Source organism: Amia ocellicauda, chromosome 12, assembly GCF_036373705.1.
Source record: "Amia ocellicauda isolate fAmiCal2 chromosome 12, fAmiCal2.hap1, whole genome shotgun sequence".
Taxonomy (NCBI): domain Eukaryota; kingdom Metazoa; phylum Chordata; class Actinopteri; order Amiiformes; family Amiidae; genus Amia; species Amia ocellicauda.
The window spans coordinates 35949987-35970681 of NC_089861.1; the positions used below are offsets into that span (position 1 = coordinate 35949987).

The window sequence follows — 20695 nt, forward strand, 5'->3', positions numbered from 1 at the left end:
CTAAAATACACCTACCATTAAAATTATAGACTGTTAATTTCTTTGTCAGTGGGCAAACTTACAAAATCAGCAGGGGATCAAATACTTTTTTCCCCCACTGTAGATGTTCTCAGGAAGTACAAGGTTAGATTCAGTAGACCTAGTAATTTCCATGTTCATTATATATACAATAATGTGATCGTATCAGGATTACAATTAGTTGGGGGTTAGGGTTATAGTCATCCAGGTGTTTCTAAGTAAACTGTTTGTTGACATTGGAGAGTAGAAAGTAGGTTAAATGTTTAGATATAGTTATGCTATGGGAAAACGTATATAAATGCAATATTCCTTTAGTAGAATGATAATTTAGGTCTGAATGAACTACAATAGCATAAATGAGAAATAATGGGACCTACAAGTTGCATTACCTGAGTAATGCAGATATAACTGGTTGCTGTGAGTTCCACAATAAGATTGAGATAAAACTCATTTTATATGTGTATTTTTTTTTTTTGACATCTTTGTTAAACCATTATTGAAAGTAATGCTTAGAGGACACAGTTCTGGGTAATCCTGTATCAAAACATTTCACCTAGGCTTTGTAACCATGCTATCAACAATAAGAACAAAAATACAAAATAAAGTTCCCTACCTTTAGTCTCTTGCCCTCAATGTCCAAGGTCCGTACAGTGAAATCCACTCCAATGGTGTTTTGTTGCATTTCTGTAAAAATTCCAGTTTTGAAACTCTGGACAACGCATGTCTTGCCAACATTGGAGTCCCCAATCAAGATGATCTTAAATAAAAAGTCAAACTCATCTTCGTGGCCAGTACCTGTAGACTGCATAGTGGAAAAACAGCTACCACTCAGAACTCTGGATGTGCATCAACATATAAATTGTCAACCTGTCAGTATAATGTGGGTGGATGACTTTATAATTAAATAATAATAATAATAGTTACTCTTAGTAAAGGCTCTTAAATAATCATAGTAATAAGTCATGGCACAAATATTTTTCCAAAATATTCTCACTAGTATTTTAGTGAGAATTATTCTTTTTCAGCATCTAATGAAATGCAGTTTTCAAACTGGAATATTTTTTTTTATAATTACAAATTATACATTAATTTAATTATACAGTAATGTACTCCATACAATAACCAAAATAACATTATCAGAGGTATTCTGAATCCAGTTATTTTGTGTGTTTATATATATCTACCCATGTAAGCATTTGCACTTTCCATAAACAAAGCCACACTCAACTCTCTCTCTCTCACTCACTCAACTCTTAATAATCTTGTATATTCTGATGATTATATTGTTCTAATCTGAAGAACTGGATTTACTAATAAATAAAGGCACTGTGTATTCAGGCATTGCACATTACATTTTTAACACTGCACTTTTGTAATGGTTTAAAATGTCACCCTGGATAAAGGCATTTGCTAATGAATAAATCATCATAATAATATTTACTACATTGTTAGTGACTAAAACAGCACAAAACATCTGTACCGCTTTTAATCATATCTTTCCTGGAACCTGGCTTATAAAAAGAGCTCAATTTCTAAAAAAATAATAATCTAAATGCTTCTATTTTCCAGTTGAAGATAAGATGATCTTCTGTTCCTCCCAGTCAACCGAAAGACATAACCTCCTCGATGACTAATCCACAGATTCCTTTTTTTCAGTTCAGCTGTTTCTCCTTTGTTAGGGAGTTCCTACACCAGATTCAATCAAGACTTCCTGATGTCCCTGCCTGGATTCAGAGTTTGATTTCAAGTTAGTTTTACTCACAGCTCATTCAGAATCAACAGCAAAAAAATAAAAAATAAAATAAAAAAATCAGTCCCTTGGAAATGTAGTTGGATTGTGATTTCAAAGACTTACTGCCAAAATTCTCTAATTTGTTTTCATCCTGAATTGATTTCCTCTTTCCTTATTACCTCTGTGCAACTGTTGTCCTGGTGCTATGTTGTCTCTTGTGGCTGACTCTCCTCCAAACGCACAGACACACAGATACAGACACTCACACTTCACCTTACCTGTTCTGGCAGGTAAGACTGCTTCCTCCAGTTTTCTGCCCACTTGCGCCACTGCATGCTGGGAAGTGTAGTCTACGTATTTCACTCAGGATAAAAGGGGGGGGGGGGGGAATGGTTAATTATTAAAAAATTCAATGCCAGTCACTATGATTGGACTGAAGTATCACTATTTTTCACATAGTATTCAGATTTACTGACCAGCTTTTACCAGACTTAATTCTATGAAGACATCTTTCACTGTGAACAATTTGTTCTATTTTCAAATTTCAAATACACCTAGCAAAAAAAACAACTCATTTTTATAGAGCTCTGTAGCCAAAAGCAACTTATAGCTCCTTTGAATGAGATTCTTGGATTGTAAACCATTGTATCAAATCACATTCACATGAGCTACAAGTTGTTTATTTCTCTTCAAAACAATATAGTTCAACCAGCTGAAGACAATACTGTTTTGTATTCATTCCACCATCACCCCTGCTATATTTCTGAAATGTTACTGTTTTGACCAATCAACAATTTCAAAGTTACAATATTATTATTATTATTATTATATAATTCTTACCTGGTATTCCATGGGTGGGTGCTCAAAAGACTATCAAGGTGTCTCTGTACAAATGTTATGACAATGTTATCCCTCACACACTCAAGTCAACACCATCCTTGCCTCTTCTTCTAGCACCAGGCACTGCTGGATACAACTAACAATGCATATTGGCTGTGTTTGTCTGGCTTCTGAGTATTTTTTTGTTTCTGATGAGGAGAATCACAAGACTAGGCCAAGGCTAAACTGAAAGCATTTGTTTCAGTTCAGGATTCACAAACTGACACTGACAATATCATTTGCGCTTAATTTTCAGTATTATTTTCAATTACTGATAAAAGCAGCTGGCAAAAAACGAATACACCTCTACCCTGATATAACGTGATCCCATAATTTGGATTTAACATGGTAAAACAAAACAATTTAACAAAAGTCTAAACACAAAGCAGAGCAGATTTATAGCATTTTAAAACTTTGATCTTCATTGCTTAAAAACTACAATAATAAAGCATATTACACACCAAAAAAGATATTTACCATTTTATCAATGTCACAACTTGAAAATGTTTTCAAAACTTCTTCACACAGAAAGTTGTTACAATCTGGAACAAACTACCCAGCGATGTGATTTAAGCTGACAATTTGGGAACATTCAAAATTAGACGGGATACGATCCTTGGATCACAAAGTTATTTTTGAACACTAAACGAGCATGATGGGTCTAATGGCCTCTCATTTGTAAACTTCATGTTTCTTATTAGTAGGCACTACATCCATTTTCGAATCCTGGCAAGGGTCGCAGGGACTATAATCTTTCATTATATGGAAATAGTTTCTTAACCTGGCAAGTTAGTTTTTTAGATGCATTTTTGCATAGGGATCAATGCTTGTGTCCACGTTTCTACACGTCATATCTTTAATAAAAGCAGTTACTTTGCATTTCCTTGAAATATTTGTGTCTAAGTAATTCCAATAAATCAGGATACATCGTTAAAATGTATTCTAGTAATTTGTTCATTACACAAGAATAGTCCTAATGCTTACCTACCAAACCCTAACACTACCCAAATTCAAAGGTTTCCACTTCCATGTTGCCAAAAAAAAAATCTATTAGAACCATTTTTGTCTTTAGGCACTCATTCAACTGGTCGTATCAGAAGCAGTCAAAAATATCCATTACATTTTCATATATAAATACTAAATATGCAGCTGAGCTAACATTAAAATAGTAAGGGCGATATTAATTTATGAAGACCTACAAGTAGACTAAACTCCACATACCTCAGGTAATAATATTGTATAGGAACTGTAATGAACCATATCAAAGCATTGAGTGTCACCAAGTGTAAAGTATTTACAAATTTAGACCCCAAGCAGCACAACATAGGAGGAAAACATAACCTCTAAAGGAGAATTGGAGAGGATAGTGGTGTAGGGAGAGAGAATAAGAAGGGAGGAAGCAGAGTGGTGAAGATGGCGGTGGGTCAGGATGAGCGGCTTGGATTTGGCTATCCATTGTTTTCAACTAACCTATATTTTTAATAATATTTGCTAACCTAGCACTCCACTTGATATACCAATGTTAAAAGTGTACATCATGTTTATTAGTGTTAGCTAGTGTAAGCAGACATTTCTGGAAGTCAATAAACTTCAGACATACAATCTTAAATTTTATTTATTTAAAAGGAGAGTACAACACGCAAACAGGTCATATAAAAATGAAGGTTAACAGCTACAAGCTACAGGAGACTTTTTAAAACAACAGAGAATCTTATTGAAGGAGATAGAAAATCGAGACATCACAGAACAGCCTGCCGCTGGACTTGGACCATGAACCTTTGCCCTTCCCACTAGCAGAAAGGCAATGGGACACTGTGAGGGGGATTTAGAAACCCAGCAGCAGAGTGATAGGGCAGTGGTCACTGCCCATGGCGGTGTTGCGGATCTTGCTGTCACACAGATTGGGCAGCAGGGACTTTGACAGCACGAAGTAATCAAGCCGCCAGCCCACGTTCTTGGCACGGGAGTTCATCATGTAGGTCCAGAAGGTGTAGGCATGTGCTTGCTCAGGATACAAATACCGGAAGCTGTCCACGAAGCCCTCCTTCAACAGCTCCCCAAAACCCTGGCGCTCCTCCGCTGTGAAGCCCGCATTCTTGCGGTTTGTCTTGGGGTTGCGTAGGTCAATCTCCTCATGTGCCACATTCAGGTCGCCACACAACACCAGGGGCTTGCGCTGCTCCAGGCCACTCAGGTAGGAACGGAAGTCAGCATCCCAGGTCTGGCGGTATGCCAGCCGCACAAGGCCACGGCCAGAGTTGGGCACGTAGGCTGTCACCAAAAAGAAGGAAGGGAACTCTGCAGTTATAACGCGACCTTCCTTATCATGTTCCTCCATGCCTGCAAGAGAGAGAGGACAGAAGTATTAGAGGGACAGCACAGATCAATCCAAGTAGACAGAGAAAGTGACCACAGCTGATATGAGAAGAGTGTGAGCAACCGTCGGGCAGTGTACAGCGTGGACAGAGAGAGGCAGAGTCACTGCAGTGTGGATAGTGTGGACAAAAATGGTGCAGTGTGGTCAGTTTAGACAGGAAAGAGTAATTGCAGGCAGTGCGGACAGAGAGGTTAAGCAACCACAGGCAAGGTAAACAGGACAGATAGATCACCGATGCCGTAAGTGACGTTGAGGGGCTCGGTTTTGCACAGCATGGCCACCCCGCTGTAACCCTCCTTCTCCTCAGAGCCAGCCCAGTACTTGTGTGGAAACTCTGGCATGTCCGTGATCTCCGCTGGGAGAGATTTCTCGGCACACTTAGTCTCCTGGAGGCACAGGACGTCAGGGGCCTCCTCTCGCACCCACTAAAAAGAAAAACAGGAGGCATTTGACACACAGGGTTTCAGGAGCCTGGAACAAATCTTTTCAGCAGACATGTATCCTTCAAAAGACATGGATGAGATTAGCATTCAAACAACGGTGTCTAATCGGTCAAAAGGCATCCTTTGAATTATAAACTATATTTTTAACACTAAAACCGAGTTCCAGGCATAACAGCTGCTGAGTTGGAAAAAGTAAATAGGTTGTAGAAAGGTTGATGTATAGGAAACAAAGGGTGTCGATTAGAGGAGATGCTTCTGGAGTGAGGTTGTTAGTGGAGTTGCACAGGGATCAGTACATCAGTACTAGGGCCTTTGCTTTTTCTAATCTATATTAATGATCTGGACTCTGGGATAGTTCGCAAACTTGTCAAATTTGCAGATGATACAAAAATAGGTGGCTCAGCAGATACAATCTTGGCAGCACAGGCTATTCAAAGGGACTTAGATAATATTCAATTGTGGGCCAACACCTGGCAGATGAAATTCAATGTGGACAAGTGCAAGGTATTACATGCAAGTAACAAAAATGTCCTCTATAATTACACTATGGGAGGAATAGAACTAGAGGGAGTAATACATGAGAAAGACCTAGGATTCTACATGGACTCCTCACTTTCTCCATTCAAACAATTGTGGGGAAGCAATAAAAAAGGCAAACAGGATGTTAGGGTATATTGTCAAAAGTGTAGAATTTAAAACAAAGGAAGTAATGTTAAAACTGTACAATGTGCTAGTTAGACCTCTGGAATACTGTGTACAGTTCTGGGCACCACACTTCAAGAAAGATATCGCTGCTCTAGAGCACTGGTTCCCAAACTGTGGAGCGCGGCCCCCTGGGGGGGCACAAGACCCTTTATTGGGGGGGCACGGGTAAAGAGCTGAATGTGTAAAAAGTCAAGACGAGACAAGAAATCTACGAGGGGATCCGACAACTGTTGATTGCCGCCCCGCTGAAATCGCATTGGATGAACTGATATCTTTTGCATCGACCCATCTCTGTGAAACGACTTTTTCTACACTTACACACATTAAAAACAAACTTTACGGTCGTGACTCACAAGAGTGGAAATTGGGTCTCGGTTATTGGATTCTTCCACATCCAGGCATGACCAATCAGAATAGAGGATTGTCAGGTAGCAGTGTCTGTGAAAGCCACTAATTGGTAGTTTCAGATCAAAATACACAGCAGTTTTTATGAGGTGATAATTACGGTAAAATAAATACAGAAGAATAACTTGCAGCTCCAAAATGTCATCGAGTGGTGGGAATCGAGCTCACCAGGACTCTCTTTCTGCAATATCTTGGAAACTCATTAACAAAAAATACATTAAATGCGAAATAATGCACTGTGACATTTTTTTCCAACTGCAAGAAGTTATGAACTTTATTTTAAAATACTCATCTAACACAACAACTTTATTAAATAAATTTGGAAACATACCCTTGTGTTCAAGTTCCAGTGAAAACAAAATATACAGCAATAGCTGTCTGTGTGGGTTTTAATAATATTAGTTTGTTTGTTTGTTGCTCCTCTTTCCTTTTCGGTCATTGCTAGTTTCACAGAAGTGTTTGGCTTTTAGGTGGATTAACATACCAGCTGTAGATTTATGGTATATTAATTGCACTGCACATATTATACACTTAACAGTGTTTTAATTTACTTTGTCAAAGTATTTCCACGCAGAAATTCTCTGAGAGGAAGCCATTGGTTGCATTCTTGTAGCGCCACAGATTTCCACAGATCTGCAGAAATTCCACCGATCCCACTGGCGGAGTCGCGCAGATCTGTCATTGTCAGCCAATCACAGACAAGAAATAACAAATCCCACCCTCCCGTCAATCTTCATTACAGCTATACAGAGAGCCGATCAACCGTACAGGCTTTAAAATAAAATCAATATTATTATTTTAAATATCGAATGTTAGATTCACTTGTCGATAGTGGCCATCTTCATTGAATAGTTGAATTTTCGACTATTCGGTCTCATCCTTATATATATATATTAAATAACTAGTAAAATTGTATAAAATGGAAATAGCGTTACTGTATCTATGTTGATTCAGGCTCATCCGTACTAGATGGAGTAAGAATAGGTTCATGCATAGAGAGATTCCAATGCCAAATAAAATTGTGAAAAGTGAAATGCAAACAAGTTTTAAAGTATATTCATCCTTGGTAAACGTTAGGGTTTTAAAAAAATAAAAAAAGTGACCCAAATGTTTTTGAGGGGCACCACCCAGAAAGTTTGGGAACCACTGCTCTAGAGGCAGTTCAGAGGAGAGCAACCAGACACATTCCAGGTTTGAAGGGAATGTCCTACTCGGAGAACTGAGGAAACTGAACCTTTTCACCCTGAAGCACAGGAGACTACGTGGGGACTTCATTCAAGTATTCAAAATAATGAAAGGCATCGACCACATCAAACCAGAGGAGCTTTTCCAGATCAGCAGGGACACACGCACCCGGGACACAAATGGAAATTGGGCTTCAAGGCATTCAAGACAGAAAACAGGAGACACTTCTTCACACAGAGAGGCGTCACAATCTGAACAAACTCCCCAGGGTTGTGGCTGAAGCTGAAAATTTGGGAACATTTAAAAAGACTGGATAGTATCCTTGGATCATTTAGTTATTAATGGACACCAAACGAGCACGATGGGTCGAATGGCCTCCTCTCTCATTTGTAAACTATGTTCTCATAACTAGAACCTCCAGGAGCTGTCAATTTGATGGTGGTCTTAAAAACAACAAATTATGATGAAAGGTCATACAATCCAATTAAAGTCATAGTTTTATCCAGCTATGTTACAAAGCATGTGCAGGATGAAAATAATGTATATACAGATATATCGCAAAATACAACAGCAAAAAATTATACATTAAAAAAAAAAAATCTGAACAGCAATAAGTGCATACACACTGATAAGTTACCAGTATTTGAAGATTTAATTTCTGTTCAAATGAATTATTTAACTTTATGACCTAAATCGTTTCAACATCCCTACACATTAAAGTTGCTCCCAAATCGCAAATTCATACAACATTTTTACATACTTCACTAAACGTGCATTGGCTGCCATGAGTCAATTATCAGCTTTGCTCTGTGCAGGTGAGTTTGTTTCTAAAGGGAAAATGTGGCCTTTAGGGCATGGCAAAACAGCAGCAGCTATATTGGCTCTTGCTCCCAACCCATCCTCTGTGTGGTGGAATCCAAATAGCTGCTTCTACAAAGTTTCCCCAAGGACCTAATATCTTATTTCCACACTCCATTTGCATTGCTATATTGTGTAACATACAATGGATTACACTTTTGAAACCAATTACTTTTGGGGCTTGACAGGCCACCGATTGTTGTTGCAGCTACATTTTTAAATTTGAGAGAGAAATAGAGTATTATTAGTCAGACATTTGCTCTCACCTCCAGGCCCTTCTTCTTAACCCAGGCCCGCAGTCCATCCACGTTCCAGGAGGTGATGCGCAGGCTTGCTTGGTGGCTGTTTTTGCTGGTCAGACGGTCCGGCGGGTCATCATACAAGACTGGGGCCTCTGGCTCCTTTGCAGATTTCTTACCGCGCTTTACTTCAGGGACTGGAGGGTGAAAGTAATAGACACAAGCAGAGAGAGAAAAAAAATACACATATTTAAAGATACTCCTCTGTACCACACAAATTGCATCCATGACAGTATGGAGAATAACCATGGGAAGTAGGTCTGTACATTGCTAATGACATGGCCAGGAAGGACTGTACCTATAGCTGAAGTCTACAGACTAATGTAGGCTTTAGTATATCTAAATGGACCCATCTGCTATGCAGTATGACAGGCACGTTAAAAGCAACTGATGTTAAACAAAAACAGTGTCTAACATGAGAAACTCGACAGGAATGCATTATCAATAATAATGAGTAAATAAGGTTTTAACAAGTCTAATGCACTTTGATGGGGATGATCTTTATAGGATAGGTGCTGTAATTGTTGGCACTACGCTGTTTCTGTCAGTGCTGTAATATTCAATGCAGTGATGGCACTGTGCTGTATGTGGAATGTGCATTTTTCTTCAATGCTATAATAGTCATGGTATTGGCACTGTACTGCTGCAAATTGCATTGGCTATTATTGTCTGTGCTGTAATAGGCCTTGCGGTCTTTGATTCACTATAATCTCATGATACCAAATGGAAGACAGTTGTCAAACCATAAACACGGAGAGAATCACTACTAGAGTCAAACCACAACAGCAGAAACAGCATGTCCAAAGAACTAGCCCAAGGTGAAGTAAATTAATAAATTATGAATTTAGGTTTTTGTGGTTTTCAAAATAGACAATTAGAACACATTTTTAGAGCCGTTATTGTACCTGCTACATTGTCCTGGTCACACTCCACATTCTTTTTCGCTCTCTTAGACATTGTCCGTCTGTCCCTGCTCACACACCACAGACAGACACGCTGACACAGCTGCACAGGCCACACAGCGACACCTGCAACGAGTCAGCAAGGTAAGCAACTGTCACATAGCTGAGAGGAGCCGCAGGGCGTCTGCAGAACTAGGGCAGAGCTGGGGCAGAGCTGCTCAGTCTGTGACACTACTTAGCATACCCTTATGGATTAAGCGCTGTGTTGTTGTTCTAGGAACTGCAGAGGGCTTACGACTCAATTCAATTTGACCTAATGGCCATCGTGTGAGCGTTTGAAATATATTAGTTATAAATCAGATATTTATTGTGAGATTCAACCTGTATTTCATTGAACAACGTTACAAGCTAATATTTACATTAAATGTTTTAGGTTGCAATTCATACATAATTGTATAATGTATGCTAAAATACTCTATATCAAAGCACATTATCTATACACTGCACTAAATCTATACAAACTCCGATGCAATTAAAAAACGAATAAAGTTGTTAAGCGAATTTAAATTTGAATTGTATCCCATGTGGCGTGGAATTAAATTAGCACCGATTTTTATCGACAGGGAAACGAGAACGTTAACGAACACTTTAGCAAATCATTGTTTCACGTTTGTGGACGCTAAAGGCAAGTATTACGGTCTTTCAAATGTATGTGTTGCACTTACTCTGAGAATACGTATTAATAATTCAAATAATTCGGTAGTTAGACCTCTACATTTGTTAATCATATATACATAATCGCTGTTGTCCTCTCGGTCGATACACATATTTCATTAATAAATAAATAAATAAATAATGCAGCTCTCGGTATGAGTCTCTCTCACTCCCCGTACAGTGCGTATACATGCACAGTAAACAAACTAATGCCTTACCTTGCACGGTCCCTGATACACAAAACGCACACACTGAAACTGCAACCCCTCACTCTCGCAAACAAAGCACCCGTTCGTGTAGACACCATGTGAGCTTATTAGGGCTGCCCCACACATCGCCTGAGTGTAGGGTTTCTAATCAAAAGATTAAGTGCGATTTAAAAGAAATAATATCATCCAAAATATACTATCACTACATTATTTTTACAAATAAAATGTACAACAAATACAAATAAAAAGTCAGTGCAATATAGTGAAGCAGATTACACAGTAACGCCACATGTGAAGACAGATGGGTCACCAGACTAGCTAAAACAGGAAATCATCCGATAAAATCACATGTGGGTGTCTATAAGTGAAACGAGTGTCCTCAATTAAAAAAAAATCAAACTGGCGAATTTCGGGACAGCCCCTAATGTTGGCTAGGGTCCGGTGTTTTGGTGAGTTTTGTTTTTGGGTAAGATGGCGATTTATTTATGTTTTCACTGGCAGAGAATAACTGCCATCCGGAGGGGTGGGGGGTTAACACGTTATTGCCATGACTATATTTGTACTCTTGTCCCGTTGCCCTGAGGTTTCTGCCAGCGAGATGGCGACGCGGCTGATGTAGCGGCCAGCGCGGGTGACAGCAGTGAAGTGGTGTCACTCTGTCCACTGAGCTAGTTTAACGACGATATATTTGTATTTATATTCTATAAGTCGTCCTGGATAATGGCGTCTGCCAACAAATAAATAATAATCATAAATTGTTTTTTTTTGCATTTTCTCTTTTCCGTGAATGCCAGATACCCATTGACACACTGGCACACACAGGCACTCTGGAATTGACACGATAACATTAACATACACACCCATACAATAAAACAAAAAACACACCCACCATTGATGTACTTTTATACAGTGACACTGATCTCCAGACACTTGCATGCACTAACAAGCCTACTCTCTATTTTTCTCTCCCATAGCAGTCATGACGGTGGTGCTTGGGTTCGAGGGCAGTGCGAATAAGATTGGTGTGGGCATTGTGAGAGACGGGGAGGTGCTCTCTAATCCGCGCCAGACCTTTATCACCCCCCCTGGGCAGGGCAAGTTATTTATTCATACCTGTAATGTGTCGCTTGGTATAAAGGATAAATAATGTTTGGGTGGAATAATTTTATGTGATTTAGTCCAATGTTAAAATGTAAGTCTGAAAGGCATGTTATTAATAGAATTTATGTCCTCAGGGTTCCAGCCTAGTGAGACAGCTAGACACCACCGCCGCACGGTGCTCATTGTCCTAAAGGAGGCCATGGAGCAGGCTGGGCTGCAGCCTGCAGATATCGACTGTGTGGCCTACACAAAGGGTTAGCACTGGGGTGGCATGTCTCTCTACATGTCTCTCTACATGTCTTTATCTGCCTGTCTCTTTATCTCTCTTTGTCTTTCCTTTTCTATGTCTGTCCAACGCTCTGTCTGTCTTCCTAGCTGTCTCTGTGTCTGTCTTTCTCTATCCTTCTATGTCTGTCCGCCTTGTACTCTGTCAGCCTGTGTCTCTAGGTTCTCTCTATCTGTCTAACTGCCTGTTTGTTTCTCTGTCTGTCTATTTTGCAAGGTGTCATGATTAGGGCCCTTCGTTTTATTCAGCTTTGTTTCTCAGACTGCACTTTATTCCTTCCACTACAAGGTGGTCTTGTAGTCTTCTTTTTAAACCACTTATTGATTCGTAATCTTCCAATTCCTTTAATCATCTCAATTAGGCATTCTATTAACTGCTTTGACACGTGGATTAAGTGGTGGCAGCTACATACTTTTGTTTAGTCATGCATCCCTTTATTACTAATAGTTATTTTTCAATATGATGTCTTAGAATGTGTAAATAAATAATTGAAATGTGTCAGTTTACTAGTAGGAACAAATCATTTTTTCAACAAAGAGTAAAACAAATCAGCACTGATTATTGGAACAATTTATATAAAATACTAAAATAATAACATCAATATTATAAAGATAACACAATAATAATACAAGGTTGTTTGCAAGCAGCACATTCAGAGTTACTTGGTTTCATGAAAGGAAATGTCCCATGCCTTACATTTTGTTATTGAATTTAAGAATTGTCTTTCATTTAACTTAAGCCTTCTTTCACTGATTGACATTATTCTATAAAAACATGGCCATAAGAAGAAACACCTCTTTCAGTACCACCACAATTTGGTAATAACTGTCAAATATCTTTTAGCCTTTTGTGTAAAATTGGGCTGTCGCTCTATTATTGAGTTTCAAGTGTGGTCAAAAAAAATGTATTTGCAAAATAAATTGTCTGACATATTTTTTTTTTATTCTGGTTGCCCAGCAGGGCAAATGCTTTGAAATTGTACTTCCCCTGCCCTAAAATGTATCTGCCCGACTCTTCCTGTTAAGTTTATGCATGGGTCATCTATGGCAGCTGGGTGGTGTGTGCACAGATTGAAATCTTCAGAGGGTTGCCTAGTGGTCATTGAAAATTAACACTATGTAGGTTAACGATGTAAACAAATCAACAGCTGTAAACTTGTGATAAGGTAAACTTATCACTTGCCCCGTTGGGAATGCAATCCAGCAAAGAAGCTTCCCCCAAAGAACTTGGAACCTGCGTTAGGCAGTCCCTTATCTCGAATCATGGTACAGAACACCAGATGGATATTGTTGCGTGCATTTGCAATCTCTTTGACTCCACTTTTAGGTCTCGATTTTCTAACTTGATTATTATAACTGGAGTGGCTGCAGACACAGGGCCTAGTCATAATCAGGAACCTAGGACATGTGTCATGACTTCTACATTAATAATGGCATCCTCTCCCTGTCTTTTACTCCCTACCCATTCCTCCCCTTTTCCTTATCTTTTCTACCCCTTATCCCCATGATCTCTAATGTACATCACCCCCTTCTCTCTTCTTTACATTTTCCATACGTCTCTGTCTTGCTCACCCTCTGCAGGTCCTGGGATGGGTGCCCCCCTGGTTACTGTGGCAATAGTTGCCCGAACAGTGGCCCAGCTGTGGGGTAAGCCTTTGTTGGGTGTCAATCACTGTATTGGTCACATTGAGATGGGCCGGCTGGTCACTGGGGCGACCAATCCCACTGTGCTGTACGTCAGCGGAGGCAACACACAGGTTAGGTGTGAAACTGCAGTTCTGTGTGTTTAAAACAGCATGTGATGCAGTGTTTCTGTTCAGCATGTATTGATTGCATAGTGTGTGTGTTTAGTATGTGACTTGGTCTGTGTCCCTGCAGGTGATTGCGTACTCTAAGCTGCGGTACAGGATCTTCGGGGAGACAATCGATATCGCAGTTGGCAACTGCCTGGACAGATTTGCCCGTGTCATCAAGGTGAGCCAGAGGACAGCAGGCCGGCACAGACCAGCAAGTCATACAGTCTGGGTGAAAAACAGTACCAGACATGACCTGGATCATGGAAACAACAGCAAAAGGAAATTAGGATTCACGACCCTTAGGGTCAAAAGTCCATACCCCAACTTCACAGTCCTGTTTGCTCAGCCACATCATTCTCCTAACTCCGCTCTTAACATTGTTTACAGATCTCCAATGACCCTAGTCCCGGATACAACATTGAGCAGATGGCCAAGCAGTAAGTGACTATCTGTCTGTTTGTGTTTCTACCTGTCATTCTCTCTGTGCTGTGACTGCAATGCACAGTTTTCACTCTCCCTTCCCACCTCTCCCTTTCTCCGCAGGGGCAGTCAATTTGTGGAGTTGCCATACACGGTGAAGGGAATGGACGTGTCATTCTCGGGGATCCTGTCCTTCATTGAGGTGAGAGACTGTGGGTTCCAGCATTGGCTGCTGTCTCCCGCACACAGCAACCTGCTCTCCTGCACTGTACCTCCTTGGCTCTTTACTTGTTGGGCCCCCATTAACCCACACCTTACCCCAAGCTCCCAACTACCCCCTTCCCTTTTCAGAGTGTAACTATAAAACTATCTTATGCTTCCGGAGACTCAGTGTGTAACTGTCTCATGTTACACACAAAACAGAAGTATTTACAAGTTGCCACAGAGAGAGACAGGAGAGTACAGGTGAGAGGTAGCAATCTTGTTGTTTGACTAGTTTCAGAATAGTCTTAGCATTGCTCATTTTGTTTTAAGTTTGCCTTAAATTGACGTTAGCATTGTCTGTAGTTTGCCTAAATTGAAGTCAATTCAGTTCAGCTGCTGAGTTGGTGAAAGTAAACAGGTTGTAGAAGGGAGTTTCTGTCTAGGACTAGCAGGAATTCTGTTGCAGGAGGAGCCAGGTGGGGCCAGGTAGGTGTGAATTGGGGGTAGGTAGACAAAAGCTACTTAAAGCAGCTGTTGAGAAAGAGCTGTGCTGTTTCTCGCTGACAACAGTTAGGCAGTTGTCTAGCAGCAGGAACCAAGAGAAGTATAAAGAAACAAACAAAAAAAAGTAACATTTAGAAGCATGTGGCCACTACAGTGTCAGGTTTGCAGAATGATTGCCTTCCTGGATGAACTCATCCAAGAAGGCTTCATTTGTGAACGTTGTCGGCAGGTTGAAATCCTAGAGATCAAGGTTCGTGATCTTGAGGCTCAGCTTGTCGATCTGTGCTGTATTAGTGACATAGAAGAATTAGTCAATCAGCCCATGAGAGAGATGGTGTGCACGCCAAAACCTAGGAGAGTTGACCTTAGAGCAGGACAGCGTAGAGAACTGCTGGGTTACAGTAGGTCGTAACCACAGAAAAGGGCGTGCACAACCCCTAGAGACACCCCAAGAGCTTGAATTGCCCAACAGGTTCCAACTGCTGGACACCGAGTTGGACAGTGACAGCTCAGAGGGTGATGGGGGGGCAGTTGAGCACCAGAGCACCATGGTACCCACTCCCCCCCAGAAGAAGGAGGTAGTTATAGTAGGAGACTCAATTCTTAGAGGTGTAGATCACACAGTGTGTTCTAGTGACAAGGAGACCCGCATGGTATCTTGCCTGCCTGGTGCTCAGGTTGCAGATCTCCCTAAACTAGTAGACGGGCTACTGGCCAAAGCTGGGGGGAATCCACTGGTCATGGTCCACATTGGAACCAATGACATAGGAAAAGGTAGGACAGAGGTTCTGCAAGACAAATTTAAAGAGTTAGGAACAAAACTAAAGAGCAGAACCTCCACGGTAGTTTTCTCTGAAATACTTCCGGTACCACGTGCCAGGCCAGGGAGACAGGCAGAGATTAGAAAGTTTAACATGTGGTTGAAAGCTTGGTGTAGGGAAGAGGGGTTTAGGTTTATGGAGCATTGGTCTTTCTTCTGGGATAGATGGGACCTGTACAAACCGGACGATCTACATCTAAACAGAAGGGGGGCTAATGCATTGGGAGAGCGTATGTGCAGTGAAATTGAGAATCATTTAAACTAGGAACCAGGGGGGCAGGGAGCTCTGACAATGGGAGATGTTCCTCTAAGGAAAGAAAACCAAGGGAAACTGCCAGTAGGAAAGTCCTGAAATGTTTGTACCTCAATGCCAGGAGTATAAGGAACAAGATGTTAGACTTGGAAGCCACAGTGCTGGCGTGTGTTTATGAGGTTGTAGGAGTGACAGAAACATGGCTTACAGAAAATGATGGGGATGAATACAAGTTAGAAGGATACACACAGTTTAGGAGAAACAGGCAAAATCAAAGAGTGGGTGGGGTAGCATTATATGTGAAAAATGACATTGAGGCAGAAGAACGTGTATTAGATCCCAGTAACGGAACAAAATCTTTGTGGGTGAAACTTTTGAACAAGAGATCTGGAGGATTAGCGGTAGGAGTGTGTTACAGGCCACCAAACTCAGATATTCAGAAAGATGCTACATTGTACAGTGTAATCAGGACTGCATGTAGCAAGGATGCGGCTGTTATAATGGGGGATTTCAATTTCCCAAACTTAGACTGGGAAAGCCCAGTGGGGACTACAGAAGCAGAAATAGAAATGGTTGAGATGGTAAATGACTGCTTTCTAACTCAATTTGTCAGGGAACCAACCAGAGAGAGCGCATGTATTGACTTGATCTTTTCAAATGACCAAGATAGAGTCAGGGGGACAGTAATTAGAGAACCAATGGCAAATTGTGATCACAATATGGTTAGCTTTGAGGCATTCTTTCAAAAAACAAGGTCTAAGTCTAAAACAATGGTCTACAATTTTAGAAAAGCAAACCTTGAAGGTATGAGACAGCACTTAGAAGAGGTAGACTGGAGCACACTGGATACAGAGTTAGTTGAAAATGGATGGGTATATTTTAAGAATATACTACTTGAGGCTCAGGAGCAATTTGTACCAAAACTTGAGGAACAAAAAACACTGGTCAAAATGGTTTAATAGAGGTATGCAAAAAAATATTAAGAGGAAGAAAATGTTGTATAGCGCATACAAAAGGGATGGTGACAAAACAAAATACATAGAATATGTTGAGCTGCAAAGAGATCTTAAGAAAGGGATCAGGAAAGCAAAGAGGGAAATAGAAAGAAACATAGCTCTTGGAGCTAAAACCAATGCAAAGAGCTTTTTTCAATATTACAACAGCAAGCGGTCAATAAAGGAGGAGGTGAAACAGATAAAGGGCAAAAATGGAGGTATCTTGGAAAATGAACAAGATGTGGCAAATATTCTAAATGAGTATTTCACATAGGTTTTTACAAAAGAAAAAACAGATGACATGCCACAGGTTGACAATCAGTCCAGTCAAACCCTAAGAGAGATCAGGATAAATGAGGAGGAGGTACTAAAGGGACTAGCAGAATTAAAAACAAACAAATCACCTGGGCCAGATGGTATATTTCCAACAGTACTTAAAGAAATGAGGGAAATTATTTATAGGCCGCTAACTCGATTATTCCAAATGACACTTAGAACAGGGGATGTGCCAACTGACTGGAAGACAGCAAATGTCATACCAATCCACAAGAAAGGGGACAAAACTGAGCCAGGAAATTACAGACCAATCAGTCTCACCTGCATCACCTGTAAAATGTTGGAAAAAATGATTAGACAGAAAATAGAGGAGCATCTCAATGAAAACCATATTCTTGGAGATAGTCAACATGGGTTTAGATGAGGCAGATCATGTCTTACTAATTTATTAAAAAATGTTGAACATGCAACTGCAGCTGTAGATCACGTGAAAGCATATGTTATGATATACTTAGATTTCCAAAAAGCTTTTGATAAGGTTCCACACCAAAGACTGATCCTCAAATTGGAAGCTTTAGGCATTCAGGGTAATGTCAGTAGATGGATTATGAACTGGTTAATGTATAGGAAACAGAGGGTGTCGATTAGAGGAGTCACTTCTAACTGGAGTGAGGTTGTTAGTGGAGTTCCACAGGGATCAGTACTAGGGCCTTTGCTTTTTCTAATCTATATTAATGATCTGGACTCTGGGATAGTTAGCAAACTTGTCAGTGGCTCAGCAGATACAATCTTGGCAGCACAGGCTATTCAGAGGGACTTAGATAATATTCAGTTGTGGGCTGACACCTTGCAAATGAAATTCAATGTGGACAAGTGCAAGGTAATACATGCAGGTAACAAAAATGTCCACTATAATTACACTATGGGAGGTACAGATCTAGATGAAGTAACGCATGAGAAAGACCTAGGAGTCTATGTGAACTCCTCACTTTCTCCATCCAAGCAATGTGGGGAAGCAATAAAAAAGGCAAACAGAATGCTAGGGTATATTGTCAAAAGTGTAGAATTTAAAACAAGGGAAGTAATGTTAAGACTGTACAATGCGCTAGTTAGAGCTCATCTGGAATACTGTGTACAGTTCTGGGCACCGCACTTCAAGAAGGATATTGCTGTTCTAGAGGCAGTTCAGAGGAGAGCAACCAGGCTTATTCCAGGTCTGAAGGGAAAGTCCTACTTGGAGAGAACTGAACCTTTTCACCCTGGAACAGAGGAGACTACGTGGGGACTTGATCCAAGTCTTCAAAATCATGAAAGGCATCGACCACATCAAACCAGAGGAGCTTTTCCAGATCAGCAGGGACACACGCACCCGGGGACACAAATGGAAATTGGGCTTCAAGGCATTCAAAACGGAAAACAGGAGACACTTCTTTACACAGAGAGGTGTCACAATCTGAACAAACTCCCCAGCAATGTGGTAGAAGCTGAAAGTTTGGGAACATTTAAAAATAGACTGGATAGGATCCTTGGATCACTTAGATATTAATGAACACCAAACGAGCACGATGGGTCGAATGGCCCCCTCTCATTTGTAAACTTTCTTATGTTCTTATGTTGCAGGAAGTGTCTCAGAAGATGCTGGGCTCCAATGAGTGCACAGCAGATGATCTATGTTTCTCTCTGCAGGTCAGTCTCTAAGTATCTTCAGCCATTAGCTACTTAAGTATTTTTGTTCATGCAGCTACATTCATGGGCAGGAATATTATCTCACAGAAAGAGTTCTGCTGGTCTGAGAACCCAAGGTGGGTGTATTGGTGGCTCCCTAACCTGCAGAACACACACACACAACTTGAGAGTTACATACTGTTTTCTTCATTTCCTCACATTCTCTTCCTGCCTACCCCCCTTCTCTCTCCAGGAGACAGTGTTTGCGATGTTGGTGGAGATCACAGAGAGGGCGATGGCTCACAGTGGCTCTTGCGAGGTCCTGATAGTGGGTGGTGTTGGCTGTGAGTAATGATAGGGAAGGAATGGCAGCCACATACATTCTCCCCTAAAGTGCCACTCATAGAGTTTTGGGTCAGTTTTGGCCAAAGTCAGGGGCTCCACAGGGTTCTGATTACACTGCTAAGGGCTATGGACCTGCACTGTGGTAGAACAAGCAGCAGTAAAGTCCAGTTCTCTTATCGCTCAATCTCTGCAGGTAACCTGCGTCTGCAGGAGATGATGGGGGTGATGTGTGCGGAGAGAGGGGCGCGACTATTTGCAACAGATGAGAGGTGAGTGAGAGTTCTCCAGTCATAGTGCCCCACAGAGCTTTGTCAGATGACACATGCAGAGGAAAGAGTGCACACTCCAACACTCCTGGTGGGGATTTAGCCATGGTGAACAAGAGCAGGGGGCGGAGCATGTACAATGGCAATTTAGTTTTTTTTTTTTTTTTTGTGCCGTTCAGGCATTTGTTTGGCCAAGCGGCACAGATTTGTGGCAAGGCAGGCCACCTGTCCTGAAAAGCGCTGTGGGAAGCCCTGAAATGTTATAAATCAGACAAGGAAGCGCACTTTCTTTTGCAGTTTGTGTTGGGATGCAAATATTCCTGAATGGGCCCCTCTGTGCTGCAACTGGAGACTAGAGTGAGTGACCAGTGACCCACCTTTCTCTTCTCCAGGTTCTGTATTGATAATGGAGCAATGATTGCGCAGGCTGGCTGGGAAATGTTCCACTCAGGACAGGTGACAGAACTGCAGGACTCCTGGATCACACAGAGGTAACAATGCTGAGAATCTATTATTTATTCTACTGCTGATAATGCTGATAATACCACAGGCTTCAGATTACTGTACAACATTCAAGTCCTTCCCAAATGCACAGCCTCTTTTTGTGAAATGTTTGGAGCTTTTTAGTACGTCTCAAAAAATGTAAACCACACATACAATAGGAAATGCAGCAAACTATCATGGCTGTGTGTATTGACATATTTGTAATTAGATGTATGTGGTTGATTGACAGGTTCCGTACAGATGAGGTGGAGGTGACCTGGAGGGATTAGACACCAGCTTTTTGACCTTAAAAATATATATATTTTTTTTAAGAAGAGTAACATTACAGAGGAATAGAGGCCAGTGCATTTCCCTTTGGTGGTGGAGAGTGTGTACTGTGCCAGAGGTAGAGCTCAATGACTGCACTACCACAGGACCTGGAGGAGGCAAACGGCACCATGGGGGCTCTCCCATCACTGCTTCTTCTCTATCTCACAATAAAGTGTCAATAATACCAAATACCCATCCTTATTTTTGTTTATGTGATTACATGTAT

General features: G+C 40.9%; 3 protein-coding genes across 15 annotated transcripts in view; 1 reads left to right on the forward strand and 2 right to left on the reverse strand.

Annotated features, from left to right (window-relative positions):
- Positions 1-2118, reverse strand: part of ccdc77 (coiled-coil domain containing 77) — a 140246-nt gene extending 138128 nt beyond the window's left edge. The window contains exons 1-2 of one of the 11 annotated variants that reach the window (XM_066719443.1): positions 2029-2118; positions 632-820 (exon numbers count right to left, since the gene is read on the reverse strand). In XM_066719443.1, coding sequence (XP_066575540.1) covers positions 632-820; positions 2029-2085 — 246 coding nt within the window. In that variant the 5' untranslated portion in view covers positions 2086-2118. The other 10 variants (XM_066719455.1, XM_066719450.1, XM_066719451.1 and 7 more) reach the window with 10 other exon arrangements.
- A 2108-nt stretch (positions 2119-4226) lies between these two features.
- apex1 (APEX nuclease (multifunctional DNA repair enzyme) 1) lies at positions 4227-10881 on the reverse strand. The gene is made up of 5 exons (XM_066719462.1): positions 10736-10881; positions 9807-9929; positions 8869-9038; positions 5239-5431; positions 4227-4969 (listed from the first exon to the last, which is right to left on the reverse strand). Exons 2-5 carry the CDS (start codon positions 9856-9858, stop codon positions 4455-4457), a joined length of 930 nt encoding a protein of 309 aa, XP_066575559.1. The 5' UTR covers positions 9859-9929; positions 10736-10881; the 3' UTR covers positions 4227-4454.
- Positions 10111-20658, forward strand: osgep (O-sialoglycoprotein endopeptidase). 3 transcript variants are annotated; one of them, XM_066719461.1, is made up of 12 exons: positions 10111-10130; positions 11701-11820; positions 11962-12081; positions 13694-13869; positions 13991-14086; positions 14296-14345; positions 14452-14530; positions 19001-19066; positions 19299-19389; positions 19584-19659; positions 20049-20147; positions 20390-20658. In XM_066719461.1, the coding sequence occupies exons 2-12, from the start codon at positions 11706-11708 to the stop codon at positions 20427-20429; spliced, it is 1008 nt and encodes a 335-aa protein (XP_066575558.1). In that variant the 5' UTR covers positions 10111-10130; positions 11701-11705; the 3' UTR covers positions 20430-20658. The 3 variants fall into 3 exon arrangements, with proteins under 3 accessions (XP_066575558.1, XP_066575556.1, XP_066575557.1); XM_066719459.1 differs by lacking the exon at positions 10111-10130 and adding an exon at positions 11028-11175; XM_066719460.1 differs by lacking the exon at positions 10111-10130 and adding an exon at positions 11029-11192.
- Positions 20659-20695: the final 37 nt, after the last annotated feature.